The sequence below is a fragment of the Battus philenor genome, unplaced genomic scaffold, assembly GCF_028537555.1.
Source record: "Battus philenor isolate CCGP_79_NKW_IND1 unplaced genomic scaffold, ilBatPhil1.0.hap1 SCAF_9, whole genome shotgun sequence".
Lineage (NCBI taxonomy): Eukaryota > Metazoa > Arthropoda > Insecta > Lepidoptera > Papilionidae > Battus > Battus philenor.
In genome coordinates, this window is record NW_027181759.1 from 15,829,791 (window position 1) to 15,855,750 (window position 25,960).

At 34.0% G+C, this 25,960-nt stretch overlaps 1 protein-coding gene across 1 annotated transcript in view; it reads right to left on the minus strand.

Annotated features, from left to right (window-relative positions):
• The window catches only part of LOC137932369 (uncharacterized), a 61,806-nt gene extending 36,635 nt beyond the window's left edge, over positions 1-25,171 (minus strand). The window contains exons 1-4 of the mRNA XM_068775973.1: positions 24,753-25,171; positions 12,371-12,503; positions 7,315-7,611; positions 5,514-5,705 (exon numbers count right to left, since the gene is read on the minus strand). Coding sequence (XP_068632074.1) covers positions 5,514-5,705; positions 7,315-7,611; positions 12,371-12,503; positions 24,753-25,171 — 1,041 coding nt within the window. The remainder of the gene's footprint in view (positions 1-5,513; positions 5,706-7,314; positions 7,612-12,370; positions 12,504-24,752) is intronic.
• Positions 25,172-25,960: the final 789 nt, after the last annotated feature.

Consider the following 25,960-nt stretch of genomic DNA (forward strand, 5'->3'; position numbering starts at 1 on the left):
GCTTCTCTGTACAGCATAAGACTTCCGCAAAGACAAGATCTCTGAAGGATATACCACAATCGCCACGTTTAGCTGGCGATATGGCGATCACAGTGTTGTACTATGATACGCAACAGTCGCTGCTGCCCATCCTCTTAAAACTTATTAGTGAGTAGTGGTAATTCCTTATAATTACTGCACAAAGTGTAGATTGTATCTGTGGAATAGAACCCGCGACCTAAGATCAGTCTCAATCCTTTACCGCTAGGTTCCAACTGCTAAACTACTAAGTTACTATAAATAAATGTAAATAAAAAGCACAAAACTCTATGCAAAGTATAATTATGATACTAGTCAACTTCTATAAAACGTTTATGTAACGTTTTATGCTTTTAAAACACAGGTAAACTTTACATGCACATATTAATGAATAAATAAATATTGGTTGCGTATGCGGTCATACAAGTTTTAACTTAACTTTTCTTTCTTATGGATACGATGCATAGAAGCCTGAACATGAAATTTAGTAAATATACTCCAAAGGTTTTTTTGAACTTTTGATCACAGGTAAAGTCCAAGATATCAACCACGAGGCTATAATGCTATTCGCAGGTCAGATCAAACACGAACTACACTAGATATATAATAGCCGAAGCGGTACACACCTAAGACATAGGCTCTTTTTATTAATTCTAATTTGTATCGCCAGTGTTTTTTTACAATATTTTTTTTTCGCTTTTACTGGACGCAGACAGTTGGGAGAGGGTTGCCGCTATTTGATACGGATCTTTCTTCTCCCAGCTGCGAGGCACGACATCGTTTTATAATTTTTTACAATTTTTCTTATACAATTTTCTCTTATGGGTATAAGACATAGGCTGTGAAATTTTGTTTCTGATTTGCTAGCTTTGTCATATTTCTTCTAAAACATTTGAAATTAGTGCTTAAATATAACTGTTGAAGATATTACCAATCTGTTATAATTGTTTTTCTCGAGTCTTTTTATTGCTCATCTACAAGCTTAATTAGTAATAAATAAATAATTAGATATCTTTTATTTAATGGTTCCACTTTTGGGGGCTTTTCGTTCCCCTATCTTATTTAAGGGACAGGGACGTTTTTACTTTTTAATGATTCACTTTCTTTTCTTTTTTATTTCCATGCTCTTCTATCATGATCTATCTTTCTTCTACTTACATTCTAAAATTTCTTTCTTTTAAAACTTTCTACCGTTCATTTATCACTTGACTTCCTTTGCCTCATTCTTTACTATCACAGCTTTTGGTTATCACAATATTTTTACTTTATTTCATCTTTTATTTTACATTTTATAATTTCGATGTTGTACATTTTATCACAGATTATGTAGTTTTTGTTTTATATACTTTATAATTATTTCTTATTATTTTTAGCTACCACCTGTAAGTACCTGTAAGTTTTGTTTATATTTATTACATGTTTTGCTATTTTTTTTTGCAATAATCATGGAACACTGGCCTGTTGAATTTTTTTTTTCTATTAATGAGACAATGGTATCCTCACTTATTTTTTTACTCAATTATTACTTTTACTATATACTATACTTTTTTTTATTACTTTTACTTTTACTATATCTATATTTCTATTTACTTAATTATTATTTAGATTTAGAAAGCAGTCGTTTCGAAGTCCTCCGAACGCGGGACAGTGGGCTACAAGGTGGACCACGGCTTGATCTACGCCCAGTTCACAGAAGCACGAGGAGTCCTCCTTGAGCTTGAATCGGTGAAGGTACTCAGAGGACCCCCGTGCCCCGTGAAAAGCTGGACCACGACCGCTTCCACCTCGACACTGCAGAGCACGCGGCTGATACAGCGTCAGGGAAGAATTTTCGCGTTGTCGTAATAAATAAATAGATATCGTAACATAGAGCACGTTAACCTTTCTAAAAAAGGTTACGAACCTCTGTTGGAATACGGCTCAAGTAGGATGCAAAACGAAAGCTGTTACATAGATTTAAAACTGGATGTTACTACAACTGGCCGCTGGCTGTATGCTAGGGATTCCGTGTACATTTCGAATTTAACGACACCAGGGAGAGCTAACTCGACTTGTGTTTGTTTTATTCTATTTACATATACGTAAAGTAAATAACCTCAAACGTTTACTAATACGGTACATTACAAAGAGTGTTAATACTAGTCGCGTAATGCGGAAACAAACCCACGCGTACATTGTCTAGACGACGACGCGCTGCTACAACGGGATCTTTGTCGGTTATCGGTTTACCGATTCAATGCGTCAGGCGCGAGAAAAACACCGGAAAAACGTCTGCGATGCACAGCACTATCGCATGCGTCGTGCTTCATCGCTCGTTCAATTATTAACTGTTATTGTTAACTATCGTAGGTTTTGTTATTCATTGCAAAACTATGATCTTCCAAAAAAAAAATTAATTGCAATTTTGTTACTAAAATATTTACATGGACAAATAAATATTCACATCCAATACTGCTAATCTATAAAATAATAACTAGAAGTATCTCGCCAAATCTCGTTGCCGAATTCTGCGTCCGGGTGGTGGAGGACGCTGTGCGTAGAAATTAAAATAAGTAAGAAAGATATGTAAATTGTATATATTAAAATATATACAGGTGACATATACTAGAGTAGTGATAAGCAACAACGTAATGAGTATAAGATAAATAATAAAAGAAAGAAGGCCTAAAAAAATTTAAAAAATTAAAATAAGAACCAATATATATAATAATAATAACAAAAAAAAGAAGGAAAACGACTATGATAACCATAGTCATAAAACTTAATTTAAAAAAAAGCAAAGGCCAGCACGGCTAATACTAGTAGTAAGATATAACCAATAAGACACATAGAAGGATCTAGAAAAAAGCCATCGACCTGAAAAGTGGGGAGATTGGCAAATGGGGTTTTTAGTCGGTCAGAGTCCGGACTACCTGGACAAAATTCCCAGGTGTCCAGGAGGATTTTCCCCATTTGTCAATTAGCTCGACAACATTTATAAAAAAATAACTAAGCTAATTCCCTGATTACATAAAATTCACGTTATAACAGAATTACCACAAACACACATATTAGCATTATTTAAAAATTCCACCAAGTCCATGGTATAATATTAGGAGTATAGTAAATATTATTTTATAAAAACAGTTTTACAAGAGAACGAAGCTATTAATGTAGACCATATCAAAAACCTCTATAATGTCTTACGTTGCCTGCGTCCAACGATCTTGACTATTTTGTCGGTTGAGCTATTAAGGCGCCTATGCTCTGTCGACGGGTTCTCGATTGTCACTAGTGAACCGGCTCCAAAAGCTGTCAGTTGCAACGAGTAGCGCCGCCAACTGCCATTTCATACGGACCCAATATAATATCCATTACCATTATACATACCATTAAAAAAAAGTTACGAACATAAAATCAGCAATGTAAATAGGATCTAAAGAATAAAAGATATGTCGGATATAACATAATACAGATGAAAACAACTGTGATTAGTACAATAAAGAAAGGATATGAACTTTATAAACTTGTTATGTATAAATATTTTAAATACAGAATAAAAAAAGTATTATTGTAAAAATGTTAAACAATAAAATTACAGAAAGTGTAGCGAACGACAGATAGAAGCGTGATTGTAATGTAAGAATGTGAGGAATATAAGAAGAAAAACGTTGAAGAAATTGTGAAAGATGAAAGAAAGAGAATGATAAAACATAATTAAATATATATAGAAAGTATGATCCCTGTCCAAAAACAAGATAGAAGGAACGAAAGACCTCTAAAAACGAGATCCATAAAAACAATATATTATTTATATAACTGATTCGTACTGTCAAAAGTTTTAGCCTGATATAGTAAAACAGAAAAAAAATCGTATTACAAAGAGGTTAATTTATACAAATAGGTCTTATAGGTTTCAAACTTTTTGCTGTCAAATGAGCAATAAATTTATCCGTTTAAAGCTTTTACATCTATAACCAATTATTCAGTACATTGTAATGTGATGTTCACGGTTGAGATAATTGTAAGTCGTTGCATCTACAACATACTAAACATTATTTGCTAGTCCGCGCAAGTGATGGACCAGTTACGTGCGTTTCATTCCGCAATCACTTTTATTGCAACGATGCCAAGTGGAACATTTGGCACCTCTGCGAGTCTCCGTGGCCAAATGCCGTGAATTTGCCAACTACGACACGGACCACCTTTCTCTTAATGGAATGTACGACGTAATGAATCCGATTGCAACCATTTATTGGTTTCTTTGATGTATTTATATAGGTGATATTGTTTCATCTGGAGGGTAGATTGAAAATAATGGCGGCTATTTTCTGTCAGCGTTTGAATTCAAATCGGTGTTCGAATTTCAATCCGAACGAACTATATTAGTAATAAGTAAGAAAAGGATCAATATTGATCAATGGATTCAATACCGGGCTGGCGGGCGGTGCATTTTATTACACGACTACCACTGCATGTGTGGAAGTGGCTAAATATTGATCCTTTTCTTACTTAGGATGGACTTTCGCGAGGTAACGCCTGATTCCTTTAAATATATATTAGTAATAAACGCTGAAGTAAACTAGACGTTCTATTAATCAATTTTCAAATCTTTATTATATAAAGAGGTTTTAGCCAACCATACCATGTTTAACAATGATTCAATATCACCTTTTTAGCTGTTAGAAATTTACTACTGCACAAATGCCTCCGCCAATGTTTTAGGAATAATTAAGAGTGGCTTGTACCGATCAACAAGAGACTTGTGGTAAATTATTATTAATAAGCCTTTCTGAGATTGAGGGTTGGACGGCTATATCAAAATACAAATCGCTAATCCCAACCCAGGACATCCGTTTAAAAGTGGACAGATGTTTTTATTAAATCATCGAAAAACGCTGGTTGCTTGTAACTTAGACCGGTCTAATTGAAAAAAAAAATATGAAGGAGCCATAAAGCCCAGCTGTGGGCGCGATACGGAACTAGTTATGATCGTTGTGATCTTAGCTGCCAACGTTTTTAAAAACACACTAATAATTGTATGTCGCCAGTTTGGTTTGATGGTTTCGCAATGCTATATCTTTATAGATTTATATTAACACAGTAATTTTTTAACTAATGTGATATTCTTCATAGCACACACTAGAAAATATACGCCTTTTTATAGTAATAAAGAAAAAAGTACAATGGGCGGTCTTATCACACGCGGCAATTTCTTCCAAATTACCATAGTATAGAAACAGTAGAAGTATAAATAACATATACGTGCTGCGTTCATTGTCATTGTAACGTCCAAGTGAGTAACCAAGCTAGTATATTAAAATTGGTTGACATTTAGAAAACTGAACGACGTTAATCCAATACATAGTATATATGCAAAGAAAGCTTGTTTTTCAACACAGCAATGTTACTACAACGGTTATATTACGCAAATTTATTTATTGGACGTTCATGCTCTGCTTATTTGGTAAGGAAACGCTAATCGTGCGTGTGTAACGGTGTGCCAATTCACTTACCGTGCTGGCCGGGTGCGGGGGGTGGGGCGGGTGCGCGGGGAGCAGCACCACGGGCGCGGACGGCAGCTTCTTGGGCTTGCGTACGCCCGCGGGCCGACGGCGTGTCGTGGTCGCAAGAACTGCCTGGTGCCGCCCCAGCCACCGCGTCACCAGCTTCTCCTTGCTGTTCGCACTGCCGAACTCAGCTTCCTCCTGTTATGGAAAGGTCACCTATTCTGAATCTTTCATCATTAGCGTACATGAGAAAGGGAAAATCCAAAAGTATAATTAGGTAACGAGGAGTATTACTTAGTTGCTGTTTTTGAACATTAAACAAAACAGGCAATGAACGTGTACCACTTTTATGTTATTGTTTTCGTGTTTTTCTTGTTCTTTCATAATTTTTTTCCTTTAGATCTTTCTTTCTATTTTAACTTTAGACAATCCTTCAAACATATTATATCTTTTTCACAAAGTTTCCTCTTTCTTTGAATTTTTCCGATGCCAAAACTTTTTGCGAATTTGACGACAAATAGCCCTTTTGTCAAACTCTATCTGTGCAAACTTTGTTAGTTTTAGTAGTCATTATTACAGGATTTCCTTCACGCGAAACATCACTTAAATAAGTGGGAACACGTTTAAACTCATTAAACCTTTTGTAAATAGTAATACATGAAGGTTCATCAATGAAAACTAATCAGAATCTATTTTGACTTTTGAACTGAGACTGTAAACAAAATAAAAAAATGCATCCAAAATTTTGTAGTGCGAAATCGATAAACATAATGTAATGTCAGTTTTGAAGTATCAATTTTTGAAAATAAATAACAGAATAAAGTTGAAAAAGATGATTAGAAAAGAGTTCCATGTTTGAACTAAAAATATTTTAGTGCTACCAACATGATATGTATACGAATACACTCCCGGCCTTTAGGCGAGTATTTTTCTCTAAGTTGGTAGAACTGTCTGTTTCTGTTTGGACTATTTGTCTCTGCCCAAATTATTTTGAAGAATGTCTTGTATCTCAAACGCGTCATGTCTCGATTGGTCGATGTCATAATGCATTGGCATCGCGACTTTCTTGCCAAAAACCCGTCTGATATTATTCCGCAACCACCGTATTCGCCTGATTTAACTTCGTGAAACTTCTAGCTACTTATCAAACTTAAAAGGCCAACGCGGGAGTGCAGTTTAGACACAATTGAAGAGATAAAAACAGAGTCGAAGGTCATGAAGCCTATACCGGAAAAAGACTATTCTGACTTCCGAAGATTGGAAAAATTGTTGGCAAAAGAGAGTTTTATAGGACGTGGATTACTTTGAAGGCGATGAAATTGTTTTGAAAGAATACATAAAAATGTACATTTTATAAACAAATTCACATCACAATTTTTGATCATAGTATTTTATATTTAAACCACCCCGCCACGGGGCATCTTCAGGAGTTATGTTACACCGATTAGTGCCAAACACAGAGTCTCTTCATTGCACGTGCGGAAGTGGCTAAATATTGGTCCTTTTCTTCTACTTAGGATGGACTTCCGCGAGGTAACGCCTGATTCCATTAAATAAATAAATAAATATGAATCACATATTACATTAACTTGAGGATATAATCTTGGTCTTAGTATTTCTGTATAGACTTCACCAGGGTGGTCTGGAAAGGATGATGGAAGTCATGGATTCCATCAGAAACACTAAACTGCTTACAACAGCAAAGTCGCTGGACTTGATTGAACTGGAATCAACTCATCAAGAGAGAAACTTGAACAGGCAATATGAGCCTAGAAGAATATTACTTAAAATCAAACAGAAAACTTACTTTCTTCTTCTTCAACGTCTCCACCTGGAGTTTCATCTCTAGCTCTTTGCACAACTCATGATTCCTCATCTTCTCCGCGTCGTGGGCCTTCTTGACCTCGTCCACGTGCATGACGCACTGTTGGACCTTGAAGGCAGGGTCGAACTGGTTGTGGTTGTAGGGCTGCTTCGGCCGGATGCAGGGGCAGACCCTCTTTGACAGATGGTAAATACTGACGATGCACACGAGGCAGTGCACTGCTGCAATGATGAGCAGGGCGATGTTTGTGAGCACTGGAGTCCACGCCTGCATTTCATCCTGTTAAAAGAAGTACAGTATAATTATATATTTCTTTAAGTACATATCTGAGTATATTTATAGCTCATTTCATGTCAATTAATGTATAGTACACCCTATCTAAAGATTAATAATGATTTCAGAAAAAAGAAATAAAGCATGAAAAAAATTTTTTAAATTCGTATTACATATTAAAATTAAATTTTGCTTTTTTTACCTGTACCTGTAGACTTTATTGCCAAAAGTTATTGGCCTATCACATTCCACTAGAAAAAATTTAATTAATACAACACCTGTCAGAGTGATCACTTTATACATGGTGTTTTGAAATAACTTTAATAATTTTATAGCATTTAGTTGGCAAAGTTGTTTACTTCAAGTGAATAAAAGTCATAAAAAAAAAGAAAAGTATCATAAAACCTCGCATCATGTGAAAATTAAACTGAAGTTATAAACGAACGCGCTAGATCGTTCAAGTCACTAAACAGCAAGTTTGTTTTGCTCTTCAGTATTGTGTACGTTATCGCATTTATGACTGTCCCGTTAGACAGTTACTGTCTGCCAACTTCCGACAGTTGTTCAGCAGATGCAAATATAGATACACCAGCTCTTAGCTCTCAGACGACAGAAACTCGTAATTGAAACAATGGAAATTACATTGGTTACAATTTATTTGAATAATGTTTTGTTTATTCAATACTTTTTATTGTAAACGCTAGAACATTAACCCTTTCCACTCCAATGTTCTGTTCTATTGTCATACCGGCTGTTATGTAGCATCGATAAAATTTAATTGATTTATAGTATCTTGCGATTCTAGAATATGTTTCATTCATTCGTGATTCCAACATTTTAGTAACAAAAATCTTTCCTGTTTTATAATTTTCCGCAAAAAGAAGTATTACACCATGTCGAGTATCACTCGACAGTGGAGCTTGTGGAACAAAATCAGTGTCGAGTGACACTCGACATTGGAGTGGAAAGGGTTAAGACATCTTTCCATCGGGTACTGCAATACCTACACCGTTTTAAAATTTATTTCACCACGTACTCAGACACTGCTCCCGATTCGAATCCAAAAGACGTAACCACGTGACCTTATGCGAAAACCTTAATATACCTCCGTTCAATTTACCGAACCTCTTCAAGATAAAATCTTCGGTAGAATTTTTTGACGAGTCGGCCCGGCACATTGTCCAAAACCTCAAGGCATTTAACAGTCTGTAGCGCTTGGGCAGCGACTTGAAAAAATGTACCAATTAATATATAAATGAGTAAAACTTCCAAATTGTATTGTTTACATGTATACATTTTAGGTATGTGCGTATGTAGAAAAATTGTAAATAATGATAAAACTATGTCGTGACTCGCAGCTGGCTGAAGAAAGATTCGTATCGAATAGCGGCAACCCTCTCCCGACTGTCTGCGCTCAGTAAAAGCGAGAAAAATATTGTAAAAAAAACACTAAAAAAAATTCCTTGGAATGGAACCAGTAGATAAGGCGTAGTCAACATGCACATATAGATAAAACATACGTATATAACATAACTCTCTAAATAAAAACAATGATAAATAACAAAAAAATATAATTTTACTTAGTTCATATCATCTGTCTGTTATACGAGTATTAATCCTACATAGTTTTTAATAGAAGAGCGACATTCAAAATTATGTATTTTAAAAAATATATATGAATATACTGACGGTAAAGATGGTGGAATAGCGGTTTTAAAATTGGAAAATTAATATGCAGACCGTTTCTATACGCGGCCAATTAAACTAACGACTCCTTCAGATGTAGAAAGACACGAAAAAGTTTTTATATCTGATGGATTCGGCACAGCGGCAGCGACTGGTGCCGCGGCGCGCACAATGGAATATGTTTTCAAATGTTCATCTCGTTAGGCGGCTGTTCCCACGCGCCGCGGTCAAGGTTCTCCAACGCTCGACGTATTATAATCTTTGTGTTAAAGTGACAATAATTATGAAAATAATATTTAAAATATTCAAATTAAGTTATATATAGATTTATAGTCTTTGGTAAATTTAAATTTATATTCAAAATAGGAATGATTATATCTTTTTTGACAGAAAGCGAAATTTTGCGTTTCATGCACGCATTATTTTTAACCTTTCTAATAAATTATCTTATTTGCTGATAATTAATGCATCTTATCTGAAATGGATTCTAAAATAATAAAATATAGTAACAAAAAGCGCTCTTAAAATTCGAATTTGCAGTAATTAAAGTAAATTACTATGTATTCTTGTTTATTGTGCTGCTTTTAGTCCGTCGGCGGCGGTCAGGCGAATTAAAGTAAATAATAAATTATGTTATTTGCTAACAATTAATGTAGAGTACATTTTAAATTAATTCAAAAATAATAAATAACGTAATAATGATACGTAGTAAAAAAAAAAGAGTTTTTAAAATTCGAATTTGCATATAATAAAAATAATTACTATTTATTGTTGCTTATTGTGCTACTAGAAACTTTTGTCCCGCTTTCAAATGTAGAAAATTAATTAATGTAAACATATATTATTATATAAGGTGAATGAAAGTAGATTTAAAAGCTCCAAAGCTTTTTTTTTTGACAAATGAGGTAGCCTTTTACATCCATGACCAATTATCTTGTATATTATTGTAATAATTAGACAATGAGATCTACAATACTTTCTGCATGAGATAAAAGTTTGGTATTCTCATTTAGTTCTGTCTCCGGAAACTCAATACATGGTCACCCTAAACACGTACGCGCTGCGCGGCGTATGAGAATTTCAACCAGCGAAATGAGAGCTTGATTAACTGCGATTACCCCAATTTGGCGGGTGTTATGCGATAAGGCATAAATCTTCATATATCCGAAAGACTCATTATTTTAATTTGAGTTTAATCTCTGATTAACCAATGATTAACATGATTTAGGTTGCTGAACGCCTGAACACAATATTGATGTTGATTAACAATTAATTAAAGTTCAATAGAGAGTCCCAAAGCAATTTTATTAAAAGATTCGTCAAAATTAATCTTTAGTTTGATTAATTAAATTATATATATATATATATAAATATATATATATATATCGCAAATACTAAAAGAGTGATTTATTTGGTAGCTATTAGTATGTGCAAATAATTAAGAGAGTTCCCTATGCGCAGTATTTTCCAACTTTTTTTATACCATGCCCCATCTAAGCCTTTCTAATTATTTTTATATTAAAACAAAAAGCTTAGACTAGTGTCGAATCCATTTTCGATTTATCAATCTTAACAATCAAATTGCCCCTCTGTAGAGCGTGGGCCCAGCGTTGGGAAACACTACCCAAAAGCGTTTCAAGTTCGAGATGAAAATTTTTGCTCCCCAATATATTCAACGCAAAGTAAAAATAAAATAAAAATGTTAATTAGAAATCTAACCATCATATATAATTATAATATACTTTTTTATAAACAATATGGCGGTCATCGTGACGATCATTGGTGAAGGGAAATGCTTTTTAGTAGGCGTTTATTGACTTAATAGATATATCGACTGAAATAGGAAATATAGAATGAGAAAAGAATAATTATTTAACTTTATATGTATTTATTATAATGTACTTGTGGTGGAGTTTAACAGGTCAGGTAGGCAATGTTAGAGACAACACCCAACGAGCTGGAGCACAAAAATAAAACGCTTATATGAAAGATAGACACAGTTTATTTTAAAGGTCATCCGCCTACAACTTCAGATACACAAACGCCGTAATAAATTATTTGTCATACGAATGAAATAATTTCACATAAAACTTTAACCACTCATTTGTAAATATTAAACGTTGATTCAAAATTCATATAATTCATATTAATTACAAATTCACAAACAACAACACATACACACAACAATCACTTGACGCCATTCGCCTTTTTTTATTATATAATATATTTATATATAAATATATATATATATATATTTTCGGCGTGAGACGCGGTTTTTTGACAACCACCTACAAATTATACGCCGCGCGTCCTTACATTTTGCGCATGCGTAGACTGATGGATTGACAGATTAGTGAAAGCATTTTGACAACAGTGATTATTTCGCTACATAATAATCAAGAAAAAAATATTTTTACGATCATTGAGTTTTGCAGTCCGCCTATAGTTAATCATTGTTTATTAAGCCCAACATAGCTTTTGGGTTGAACACCCCTGCCGTAGAATGTGGTTATAATGCCAGGTCCAGAAAGTGAGAGTCCATCTGGAGGTACAAGGAAGAAGTCATTGAAATCGAATCCCTGATGTATGTTCCTATGAATCGATTACAAATCAATATATGTCCAAGCTACATATGTAACCGGCATCATGTAAACATTATCGGTAATACAACTTGCTTAGAATAAAAAAAAACAGTAAAGATAAAAGAAATGAATCGAACAGGGGAAACCCATATGTCTTATATTGACGATCCTTGTTACAAAACTTATTTTTTCCACTTAGGATCATTCTCATTAGGTAGATCAGTAATTTTGATTGTTCTGTGGATCTCTTCATTTCTTTATAACTCCGAACTCTCTGAGTAACCGTGAACTTTCGTATGTGGTTCATAATAAATGACCAGGTCACAACATACACTGGTGAAAGACCTTCGTCTTTATTGCGGTTTTTAGGACAAGATGTTTCGGCGCTTCCCGAATGGAAAAGCGACATTATAAGGCTGATATCGAAACATTTTTTTTTATTTATTCTCCTACTGAACTTGTATCCAGATGAATGGTTACTGTTTGGTTCGACTCACCTCGAAGCTTGTCTGCTGTGACGGCTGCCGCAGCGCATCCCGCTGGAGTCCAGTTGCAGCAAGCACCGCGGCGCTGTTCCCGCATGCCAAACACAGTAGAGACAATGCCAGGAATGCCGTCAACAGCGGGTTGCTTCTAGAAACAAAAGTTACACGTCAAAAGATATTGGTATAGTGAGATAGTTAAAATAAGTGGACAGAGGAAACACAAGGAGATGTGTTCAGACTTTCTATACAACAATCAGGGATGTGGAGATCCATAGATGAACAAAAGTAATAGACATGGCACAGTAAATTATCAAGCAGAATAAAAGGAGACAGCACGCAGAACAAATGCCAGTGGTAAAGTTCAGGAGTGAAAACCATAGACCGGTAAGCGCAGACACGTTCACTCATAAGGTCGACTTACCTTGTTAAGGAAGAGGTCGCTAAATGCAGGCCGCTTCAGACCAGTCTTTTTGAAATTCAAAATCTATGGGGAAAGCTCATATACAACAGTGGACATCCTATAGCTAAATAAACAGTAGCGTTCGAACAGAAGATTCGAGGATTTGAAAGTCATTTTCGTATTATTTAGTAAAGGGGAGAATAACAAAATAACTTTTTTAGATCTAAGAAAAGGACCAATATTTAGCTACTTTCACACATGCAATGGTAGTCGTGCAACAAAGTGCACCGCCCATAGGGCTTTTCTTTTATAACTTTTTTGATTTTTTTTTAATTAATTGCATTCATATTGCATATTTAAAACACTACTTAGGTCAACAGAAATAGAATTGGTATTAAACTTATTATAACATTTTTTTTTGTTTTATAAGGTTATTTTGTTTTATACGTCGTAGATTTCGACACTATGTTTTAAACCTCTCTTAAACTTAAACCTTTTATTAGTTTTAGATGTTGAAAATAAATAAATCTTTTCTCAATATTTTACAGTTTTAATTTGATCGTAATGATGCAAGTTGTTTTGTTGACTTGTTTGTAGGATTGATATTGTAATAACATAAACAAAATATTTAAAAATAACGAGCAAGAGTTTCAGGACTTTTCTCTGCAAATCAACACTGATGTATGGTGGTCCAAAAATCGATGTAAATGCGTACTTGCATTTAAAAGTTAATTTTATTTATTTATTGCATTATTCGCACATATAAGGTGTCTTAAAAGAAAGTTTACAATATCAGTAAATGACGTCATCGCCGGGGGGTGAACTGCACATCAGTGCACACATTTCGAGATTACCATCACCACTTTCACCGACGCTCTGAAACCTCAACGCCAGACTAATAAATTTCGTTATCAGTGAAAAATTATAATGAAAATCTTACATCGCAAACTTTACACCTCGTTGCCCCCGCAGAAGTTCCGTGAAGAAATTAATGATTAGCATTTTTACAATGAAAAACCACGAAACAGTGGTTGAAAACATTTTCACAATTTTTTGGTCGCTTAACAAAATTAAGCAAATTTTAAAATTAATACAGTGGTGGCAACGGTTTTTGGTAGCAAATTAAAAAAAATTAAATCACAAAGATTAATATTTATACAGTTATGTACAATCGGAGCAGTTATTAGCCGCGTGCCAATATCAAGCTAAGCGTGAATAATAAAGGATTAATACAGAGGTCGGCAACTTTTTTTGATCGCTAATCAAAATCAAGCAAATTGTGTATATTAAAGGGTTTGGTATAGTAGTCGGCAGCCTTTTTTGATCGCAAATTAAAATCAAGCAAAATTTTTGTATTAAAGAGTTTGTTATAGTAGTCTGCAACTTTTCTTGATCGCCAATCAAAATCAAGAAAAGGTTGTATATTAAAAAGTTAGTTATAATAGTCTGCAACTTTTCTTGATCTCCCATCAAAATCAAGAAAAGGTTGTATATTAAAAAGTTAGTTATAATAGTCTGCAACTTTTCTTGATCTCCCATCAAAATCAAGAAAAGGTTGTATATTAAAAAGTTAGTTATAGTAGTCTGCAACTTTTCTTGATCTCCCATCAAAATCAAGAAAAGGTTGTATATTAAAAAGTTAGTTATAGTAGTCTGCAACTTTTCTTGATCTCCTATCAAAATCAAGCAAAGTTTGTATATTAAAGAGTTTAGTATAGTAGTCGACAACCTTTTTTGATCGGAAAACAAAATCAAGCAAATTTTTTTTATATCAAATAGTTTGATATTGAAGTCTTGTAGACCTTTTCGAGATTAAAAATACGACATTTTAAAAATTAAAATCCATCTAATTTAGAATATTGGAAAGAATTTTTTTACAGGGGTTGGCAACCTTTTTGACTTCTAATCAAAATTACATAAATTTTGATAGGGGTTAAAATCCTTTTTTTTTCTCTATCAACTGATGCTGTAAAACCTGAACCTCCCCCAAAGATATCTAAAGGGGATTTACCATAATCACCACGGTTGACAGAGAGGTTACTGTTCGTAGTGTGCTATTATGGTATGCAGAGTACGTTGCTGTCCATCCTCTGGAAACTTGTTTATGAGCTTTGACAATCATATATAATTAACGCCCAAGGTGTGAATTATTTAAGATTGTATCCCGGAAATCAATCCTGCGACCTAAGATCGTATGTCTCAATTATATACCGTTTGTCTACAACTGTTCCGTTTTACTATGAATTGAAATGCTCAAAAGTGTTCAATATTAATGAGTTTGTTAAAGTGGCTAGCACGAAAATTCACTGTACCGTTTATTAAAAATTTTAAATATCTTTATTCAAATATGCATGTGCTTTTAAATCGTTGTGTTGCGTTTATATATATCGTTAATTAATTCTTATTTCATTTCTTTATTTAAATCAATTTTCTCTTTAAATCATTAAAGAAGATCAGTTTTATGCGTCGACATTTTATAACATAAAATTAATCAAGGTTCTACAAGAATTGTACGAAGAAAACCATTGCAAATTCTGTTGTTTTCTTATGAGCAGAATCAATAGATTTTACCACGTTATAAGATAGATATTGTTCTGTTAATGATTTTGTGTTGAAAAACGTATAGAAAAAATATATTTTCAATATGCGATAGTTATTCAGATGTGGACTTCATGTGGACTACATATTAAATCAAGAACGAAATCATTGTACGGTACATTAATTTTCTTCATTATGACAATTTATACTACTTTTTAAAATTTATACTTTTAAACAAATTTTTAAAAATCAACCATATGTGGAAGACATATGATACAAATTTCAATGAATGTTAAACCAACACATCGCTCAAGGGAAGTCGTGGAAACGGGTGAAAGCGGTACACACGCCTTTACATTTCGTTTGCGTTATTACTTGACTACTTCAAGGTGATCGCTGTTAGGTTTAACTCTATACATCAATGGTTGCCTTCCGATAAATAAAATCAAAATCTTCTTTATTCTAATATGCTATCACAAGCACTTTCGAATCGACAATCAACATATACGGCATTCTGGTACCTACAGGCAGCTACCCCCGGCTCGAAAGGCAGTTGTTGAGAAGAGCCGACGAGAAACTCAACAGTTGCTCTTTACAAATATAGTTCTATAAAGATTGCGCCACTATAATTAGCTTCCTGAATGAGCACCAACAACATACAATTTCACGTATTAACATCAGAATAATATTCTTGGATACAATAACATACTTTTTCAAATATATTTTATTTTAAATCTCTCCATTGAAATAATATATTATTTATACGCAAAAATTTTAATATTTACATAAAAAATAGTGACAAATATTTGATAGATACAAGAATTGAATCTTGACTCGTAACGCATTAATTTCATTTTTAAAAGTTGACAAATTCTTCAAAGGTCTGAACGTAGGCAAACATAATAAGGTTCTGAAAATTTAAAACCTTCATTTTCTTAATTTTATATCTAAATATATCTTATTACAGCGTTCAAGTTCAATTTTTAGTTAATTGTTAAGTTTCTTTACTTATTAGCATTGTTAAATTTGTTAGTACATTGTTGCTTGTGTTTAAAAAGAGCAACTATTTTGTTTCAGATCGTCTCTTCTGGGCAGATCATCATATGGAGCCTATGGTAGTTTATTAACAGAATTTATTTCACAGACGTTTTTATAATGTTAAAAATAATAGGCACATCGCTCGTGCTACCTTCGGGTTCGAGTCAAAAGGTTCTCGTGTGGATATAACAAGCCGGTAGATGCAGCAGGGGAAGGCCTGCGAAATAGTCAAAGTAGCAGAACCAGTCGTTGTGGTGATATTAGTAAATGCCTGTGCTTTGCAGAAGGCATCTATTCATTGACATAATGATGAGTGTTGTAATTATATAAATTATAAGCCAAATGTAGATTAAAATTCAAATTTAAACTCAAAATATCTTTATTCATCCAGGTATTTACATGAGCTTTTGAATTATCGATTATTTTAACATTATAAGTAGCAAGTTACCAATTACCACCATCTTGGAACGCTGATCTGATATGAGCCGGCCAAAAATAAAGCAGTTGTTTTTTTTTTAAATATGTTACATACAAGCGGCGACGGACTGAGCTCACTCTGTGTTTGGCACCCATCGGTGTAACATAACTCCTGAAGATGACCCGTGGAAGGGTGAAACACGTGTTGAGTAATTTGGCGATGGCGGTTGTGTGATTCGCATTGTTTGCCGCATACGCATTTATCAGCGGGCTGGCAGCCGGTGTACTTTGTTGCACGACTACCACTGCATGTGCGGAAGTGGCTTAATATTGGTCATTTCTTACTTAGGATGGACTTCCGCAAGGTACCGCTTGATTCCATTGAATAATATGTTACATATTTTATTACATAATCAACTAAGCTCTGTGTAGATGGAATTTAATAACCTTTGATGTATACATAATATCAACCTTGTATGTCAACAAACCAAATTCCACGCATTTCGAACAACCTTTGAATGATATAATGATTTTTTTAATATACTATGAAAGGATTAAAGTAACGTAACATATGTTGTGGAATGTATATATATACACACATACACAAGCTCAGGCCCATGTAGGATTCGTTTTTTTTTACGTCCACACTACCTAAATCTAAAAAAAATATCGACTTTATACTATCACAATTTTTTCTTCACGAAACTTTTCTCTTAACACTCTTATTATAGATTAGATTTTTAGATTATTGATTATTATAGATATAAATTAGAACAACTCACTTTTATGAAAATAACTAAAATAGATTAATTTGTATAAAAATAATCTTTTTTTTTAATTTTTGGACCTTTACGTGTTAGATCTTCTGTAGTTTTCCAAATAAAATGTAAGTAGCACAAGTTTGACCTTCGTTTAAGTTTAAGTCGTCATAAGTCGCTGGATGGAATCCGCTCCACTCTTGACTCCTCACTTCAACCGTGCTCCTCGTTTCCAAATAGAGAATGATTACTCAACTACATACGAGAGTAACGAAACTGAACCTCAAAACTGAACTCAAATAACTTAATCCAGCTTTTAATCATGGCTTCTACTGCACTTATGCGACAGTATCCATTCCAAATTAACCCTTTTAATGCCGGGCGGAAAAGAAGTGCCTCCGCGAGTATAACCGGCCGAATTTCAGTTTTACTAGCGTTTAGAAAAACGCGAATACAAACCTAACAAGAAGTAATATTTACATGACTCAAAAAACAGTGTACTTTGAATGAAATAGAGAACAAAATATTGGCTAGTTTTTCTCTACTCATTAAAAATTATATAAATAATAAAGGTATAAATTTTCACAATAATAATAAAAGTTTAATTCTCTCTTAAACAACGTATATATAAAAAGTCATTTTTTTCATCATAATTTTATATGGACTAATTGTTATGAATATATATACATATAAGTGCCCAAAGCCACGGCAAATGACGCCGCAGTTTGGACATCGCTAGAGCGGCCACCATCGGTGTTTATGTTAGATTTCGATACGCTCCATATTTTGTCATCTCCCTCAGAGTTAAAAAAAATATATTTTTTAATTCTCTCTTAAATGAAATTAGATAATTCACAACATATTACAAGTTTATTTTTAAATAAAGTTCTTCCAATGCGAATAGTAAAGCACTACGAGGCGCGGGCCAGTATCAGCTCTAGAAATTCTCTCCGGTGAAACAGGATATATCGGCTTCCGACACTGAAAGGGTTAAATCTGCAACATGGGTCCTTCTAACGGGTCCTGTTTCAAAAGACTTCCACTTAGAGAGGAAGCCTTTGTCCATCAGTGGGTGTTCAACTAATGACTTTATAGTATACGATAGGACAGATGCTTCAATTCACTATGGTTTGCAGAAAATGTTGAATCCAAGAAGAAGAACCAGAAGAATGTTTCAGAGGTGTGTACAAGTGGACAATACACGGTTAGACCAGGATGAGGTCACTAATATACACCAGTACGCGTGACGAGTATTCGAGGACGACAAGTGTTATGCCGCTTGCTTCCGCGTGCCGCAACTTAGCGACAATAGAAACGTGGTGTTCAACTTAGCGTAACTTGCTCTGTGGTCGTGTAATTACTAATCTTTATTTAGACATGAAACTAAACTTCCTTGTCGCAGGCACGCGTTGTTTACATTAGATAGATTGCGTATTATTAAAATTGTTGACCCTTTTAAAAAACTGGTAATAATAAACACTTTATTTACTAACAATGGTAAACAAAGATTACTTGGTAAAATTAGGAGATATGTAGAAGGACGGAATTAACCGACATAAGCACGGGTATTTTTTTTTTGATGGCCCCCGCTATTGGGAGCCTCTCGTACCTATCTAGTTTGGGACAGGGACTTTATTTACACATCATTTTTTCAGAGTTTTATCTTTATTCGACACTTTCATACTTCTCAATTTCTTTTATTCTTTCCTTTTATCCAATTTTTATTCTTTCATTCCTTCTTGCTTTCATCACCTTCATTTCCTCATCTTTTTACTCTTAGGTATTTATTTTTACATTTATTTTCCAATCGTTATCTTTATTTTTTGATATCACAGATTTGTTTGGATTTGAACTTTTTGATACAATGCTAGACTTGTCTTATATAAGGTATTGGCAAGTTAAGGTGTCAATGCCACATAGCGCGCAGAAGTTAAGGAGTCAACCCCAGGAGCTTTAAGAAGTGGAGACCACGAATCGTGAGCACTGCGTAGGAGGTTTACTTGCATTCTCGTAACTTGTTTATGTAAAGGACTTTTACACTCCTTAATAAAATTCCCAAATTTTTCTTTTATTCTTTCTATCTTCTTCTTTTCAGCTAATGGACGCCTTCTATAATGTATAGGCCTCCGCCACAGTTCGCCAACATGATTGGTTTTGTGCTACCGGCATCCAGCGGCTTCCAGCGATGTTAAATATATCGTTGGTCTACCTAATGGAGGGCCTCAAGAACCTTTTATATATCGTTCAAATTCATTCCCCATTCTTCATCACCTCCCCTAAATATCATAGTTTTCTTTGTTTATCACAGCTTCAGTATTTAATTACGGTTTTTTTATCTCCATTTTTAATTCTACATTCTTATATAGATTATCTCAGATCTAGTTATGTTTTTCTTTGTCAAAGTTCAAAAAGCTCGGGCTGCACAACTTTTGCACATATCAACACATTTGGAAATTAATTTTTATTTATATGAGATTAATATCCTATCATAAAATATTCTATAATATTATGCAGATACAATCCGATACATTATTAAATAAGGAAATGAAAATGAAAAAAGATATTTTTTTGATTAATATTAATGTAAAATTATTTATGTTATACAATAACGCCGTATATTACCATGATATTACTTTTTTGATTATTTTATGTGGTAATGGATATAACATAGATTATATAACAGTGAAACATTATGACAAACGGTATACTGACAATTAATATTTGTCAGATAAATCTAAGAAGTGAAATTTTGACAATTCATTAATGACAGTTCAGTGTTTTATTTTTAATTAAATAACAGAACGTTCGATATTGCTGGCCAATACGGCGTTCGATTTCAAATTCGAACGCGGATTTGAATTCGGACGCCATCATTGGTGTAGTCGCTACCGTCGACCAATCGTAGTCATTTTTCTCGTCATCGAAGTAGTAAGGAATACTTTCTCAGAGTAGCTCATGTTCAACCTCTAATCGGATATAAAGGATTCGTTACTATAGTTAAAACATAATTTTTAATCTGTATAAATGTTTAATGCGTATTATTAAACTTGATATGTGGATTAAAATGTGAAGTCCGAGCTTCTTTCACTGGTTATCTGATGATAAATATATTCTTCTTTTTCTTTTCAAGTCTTTCGCCTAGTTGTCGCCACTCAAGAGTCTTTTTGGTCCTAACAGCCATCGGATATACGAGCAATGTGCTCCGCCTACAGCCGATTCATACAAGCAATTCTTTGACAACTTCAGTGACCTTGGTCTTTAGCGGATCTTCTCAATTCTTATTCGATTTCTCTGGGCGACCGCCAGCTTTCTTATTAGCCCTATCGTAAGCGACCATCTCGGATCCGTACGTACACTGGTAACGCACATTGGTCAAAGACTTTCGTCTTTAGATAAACTTATTACGATTATATAATTATCTATGGTTTTACAAATTAAGTTAAACAAAGATGTAAATTGTCTTACAAAATACACATAAATTACGGGGTAGTAAGTAGAGTAAAGATTCATAAGGCATTGCAAGTATATAGCTGATAAAATAATTAAGTTAAATAAATAAGTAATTCAAAGTTAACTATAGCTTATATTTGTAAAACAGATCCCCTCTTATGTACTGACTCATCGCGATATCTCTAGAATCATAAGGTTTAGAGACTTAAGATTTGGGGAGAATATATCTTCTGCTATGTAAAGATTAGCTAAGTAGCAATTAGCGAAGTTAGGGAAACGGGCAGTGGACAGCCAGTATTATATTATTTACCGCATGATTAGGATTCTAAATAATGTATAATTCGCGAAAAAATCTGAATAAGTTAAGGCTTTTAAAATATGATGTTGGTGGAAAATGTTGCTCATACCATGGAAATCCATCATCACCCAACTTAACCAATGAGTCTTGAGTTATTTCTGCCACATCGCATGTTGATGGCATTGGAAGACGTGGAAAGTTGCTCCCAACCAGTTTAGTAAATTTATGAGGTTGCCTATGCCTAGCAGTGAAAATCCTGCGGCTTAAATTAATATGCTTATATACGTAGATAACTTTGACAAACTGCTGCTTGTTTAAATAGATGATAAAACATCACGTAAACCATCAACTGGTCTGTATAAGTGAAGCCAATAAATGGACTTTTTCTTTCTACAGCCAAAAGAGAAAAATCAAATCAGAAGAGATGTAGCTAATAAGAAAAAATGTATTTTTAGTTTTGTTTTTTCAAAACATAAGGATATACTTCTTACATATAACTTGAAATAACGCGCCTACATTAAGTGAGGTAAACGTTTGCTTAGCACACACTTGACTATAAGTCAATGGACTCGCGCGTAAGTTAGAAAACTTAAGTTTCTAATGTCATAACTTATTTGTAGAAAGCGTCATAATGTTGAAGTCGATTGCGACTTAATCGACACCATCTGATCTACACGTGTGATCTGAGGTAATTGTGCGGTGAAGGCTTCCGTGGCGGAAGAGAAACATCATGTATTGTGGTAGACAATACATTAATTATTTAATCGGTAAATTTATATTTTATTACTATTCAGATAGTAATTTAAAGTGGCCATTTCTGTGCATTATGAGAAAAAATGTAGAATTAAATTTTATAGAAACTAGGATTAAATTGAACTAACTTATAACGACATTCTTCAACTTAAAGTTACAAAGGTTCCAAATGCGCTCTGATATAAAAACAGGCCTCAGCAAACTTAGTCGAGTTTTTATATTCATGATCACAATAATATAAATTAAAAAAAAAGTTCCGACTGCAAAAGTCTTTAGTTTATTTATAGTAAACATATGCAAATTTTTTAATAAAATTCCTTAATACATTATTGGACTAACATTTACAAAATTCATAACTAATATTTATATGTCAAAAATCCTTGACAGTGATATCGCTTGATTGTTTTGATTCAGGCTGTGTGTGGTAAAGTGTATATATATAAATATGTGTTGTTAAACTATTAAAATATGTATTGTTATGGAGTTTCTTCCTGCTTCTTCTCCATAAATATAACATCTTGTGAAGCACGGTGGAGTCAAAAATAAAATAGATTTAAAAACAATGAAATTGACGATCATTAAAAGTTCTGTTAAAAATTCCAATGTTGAATAAATGAACTTTATATTTATCTTTATATTAATTAGAGAAATTCATTCCATCACTTGAAAATCCTTTACATAATATAAAAATTTTTACAAGTTCTTGTTTAACGAACTTGAATTTAATTTTTGAATACCAGTGCAAGTTGACCACAAAAACGCTGCTAGTTTTATGAAGACACTTTAGATGTTGGCTGCCTATCCTACTCCTGAAATATATTTCCTCGTTGCCAAGGATCATGATCCTGATAATATATTCGCCTTCCTTATATTGAGCCATCTTTGCTACTATGTTCCGCAGTAGAAGTTTGATGTCAAGTGTCGATCGGATTTGGACAAACTATCTGCTAGAACTTTAGGACATTTCCCTCTGAGTTTTCCTCTGGATGTTCATATGCCATAATAATTCCGAGGTACTATTAAATAAACCTTTTGTCATTGGACCTATCTTCGTCGACAGTTATATACAATACAAATATATATATATATATATATATATATATATATATATAGATAGATATACATATATATACGTTATTTATATATATATTGTATGTATATATCGTATATACATATATATTTATATATGTATATATAAGGGGGTTAGTGGATAACTCATTTACTATTATTTAGTGTATAATACATTTTATTAAAATAGTGATTTCAAAAATAATAAACATAGTAATATTAACAAAAACGAGAAAGCAGTTTGAAAATTCGTATTACTACATGTTATAATGAATTATTGTACTATTTACCTCTGCAGACTTTATACAGAAGAGAAAATATAAATTAATATAACATATTTCAGAGTGATCGATTTGTACAGTTCTGATTGGAAATATGTTAAAGTAAAGAAAAACAATCACCCCGTATGTTCATCCATTTAGAAAGATATAGCCATAGATTATTATTCGTGATGATGACACGTTATATACATGTATATCATATACATATACTTTATATTAGAACATTATATATAGTTAGTTGGTTTAATCAAGAAACTGTCATTGTCAAAATTATTAATATACCTAAGATTTCTTTCTTCTTATGGTTAAAAGAGCAAAACTTGAATTAATTTTAAGAGTTAATATAGCTTGTGAATACATTTTACAACAACTCTACTAAAGAAGGCTTTGCAAGAGGTTCCATTAAAAAAAAAAACTATCTGAGTTTGTTGTGGGCTCTTCTCGGAACATTTTTGGAACCTTTTTATCATTATTTTACTGATAGAGGATATCCCTCAAGGATGTCATTATAAGAAACTAAATTTTATACAGGATTAAATCTAATTGAGTTTTTCTACAACTCCACGCTACACACTTTACTTTATACACGCATTAGCCCATAGACGCCGACTGCTAGATATAAGCCTCCCCAAAAGATATCTATGAAGGGATATAAACACAATCGCCAAACTAGGCAATAAGGTTGGCAATCGCAGTATTGTATTATGGTTCGCTGCTGCCCATCCTCTAAAAACTCCTTTGAGAGCAATGGCAACCTTATGTAATTACACTAAGTGTGAATAATATAAGACTGTATCCCGGGAATTGAACCCGCGACCTACGATCACATGTCTCAGTTCTCTACCGCTGAGCTGTTACCGATTTTTAATCTAACATACATTAAGTGACAACATATAAGCTAATATACAATCACCGTTTTATAGCTTTTACACCTATAACCAATCATCCTGTATATTCTTAAGATGACAATTAGAGATTTGACTTCGTAAGCGAACGATTCTGAGCTTTAAAGGTTTAATAATATTTTGTTTTCTGCTAAAACTTAATAGATATATAAATAAGCAAAATCGCTTTTACTATAGCGCAATAATTTTGACACGTTATCATCAGTAGCTTAGAGAATCGCTTAGGATTGTTTTATTTACGCTGTGGTTGTCTAATCACCGTTTCTGCACTACTCTCACGTACAACAATAATTGCTTACACTAAAATCTCAAAGCCTAACCCATCTAACAAGATATCGTTAACAGGCTTTGAATGTGTTGCATTAAAACTGTAAGCTATAATTATTAACTTTATTTTGAGAACTTTTCTAGTAACAACTTTGTGATATATGCCGGCAGAGGTCAATGAGCATACCACATCGCAAACCACTGGAGGTATCTTAACTCACCCGTTGTTCTCTCCATTGAGTCCATAACAGTCGTTGATGCCGGCCAGCACGCCGACAACGCCCGCGACCACCGCCACGCAGCCCGCCCACAGTCCCGCGCCCACTCTCGACAACGCTGCGCCCTTCACCACCGCCAGAGCACCTGCACCCACCAGCAGTGCCCCTAACACCACTTGCGAGAGCCCCAACAACACCACAAGTCTATTCCCCCCCGTGTCCTCATCACTTCCAGCTTCCACACTCTTTGAGCTCACACTGCATTCTTTCTTCGGTACCTTTGTGCTCTTCTGCGGGGTTTTGCTGATCAACTGCTCAGTTGAGTCCTCAGACTTGAGACTGGAGACAGTCGCCACGTTCGCGAACTCCCCAGCCACCACCGTTACGTTCTCCGACGACGAGGGTTCCAGTTCCTCGGTCATGGCGGCGCATCACTCGCACACAGTTCCAGGATCGATGTTCGCGGATTGCTCGGAGGGTCCGTGACGCGTGCGTCCCTCGGCAACTCTCGAGACGGACTGGCGCACGCGCAGGTGAAAGTACAGCCGGCGCGCCTCTCGATCCTCACCGCCGAAGCCGCAAGGTGCCGAGATTCATGTGGATACGTATTCTAAACAATTAACCATTCCACCTGAGGAGAAAGTGCCGACAATATTACACAAAATCACTTATTGTCTTATTATTAGCCGTCCCGTCAGACTTCGTACAGACAGAAATTTAAAAACCAGTTGCAGTCCAAACGAAAAAAAAAAAAACAAATAAATAAAACGCATCACGCTGTGATAACTTCATTTACAGCTTTCATTATAATCATATTAAAATTTTAGTCCAATAAAGTGTTACTCGCATATTTTTGATATATTTTTATAGAAAAATTATTATTTTTAATTTTGTAATTTTCAAAACTTCGCTATTTATTTAAATATGCAGCTGTGTGCTCTAACCTATTCGCCTATTATATTTATTTATTTTCTACAATGATGAAAATTAATTAAAAAAAAACACATGAACAACAAAAATTTAAAAAGTGTTCTATTTCGTTCACTGTTCAAAAACTTAAATAATAAATTGATTATATATTTACGTTGTAAAACTTCATGGTTGAGCGGGAATAGCCCAGCGGCAGAGGACTCATACTTGCGATAGTAAAGCGCAGGTGAGATTCCGATACAATCTTATGTAATTCATACTTTATACATTCATTATATAGG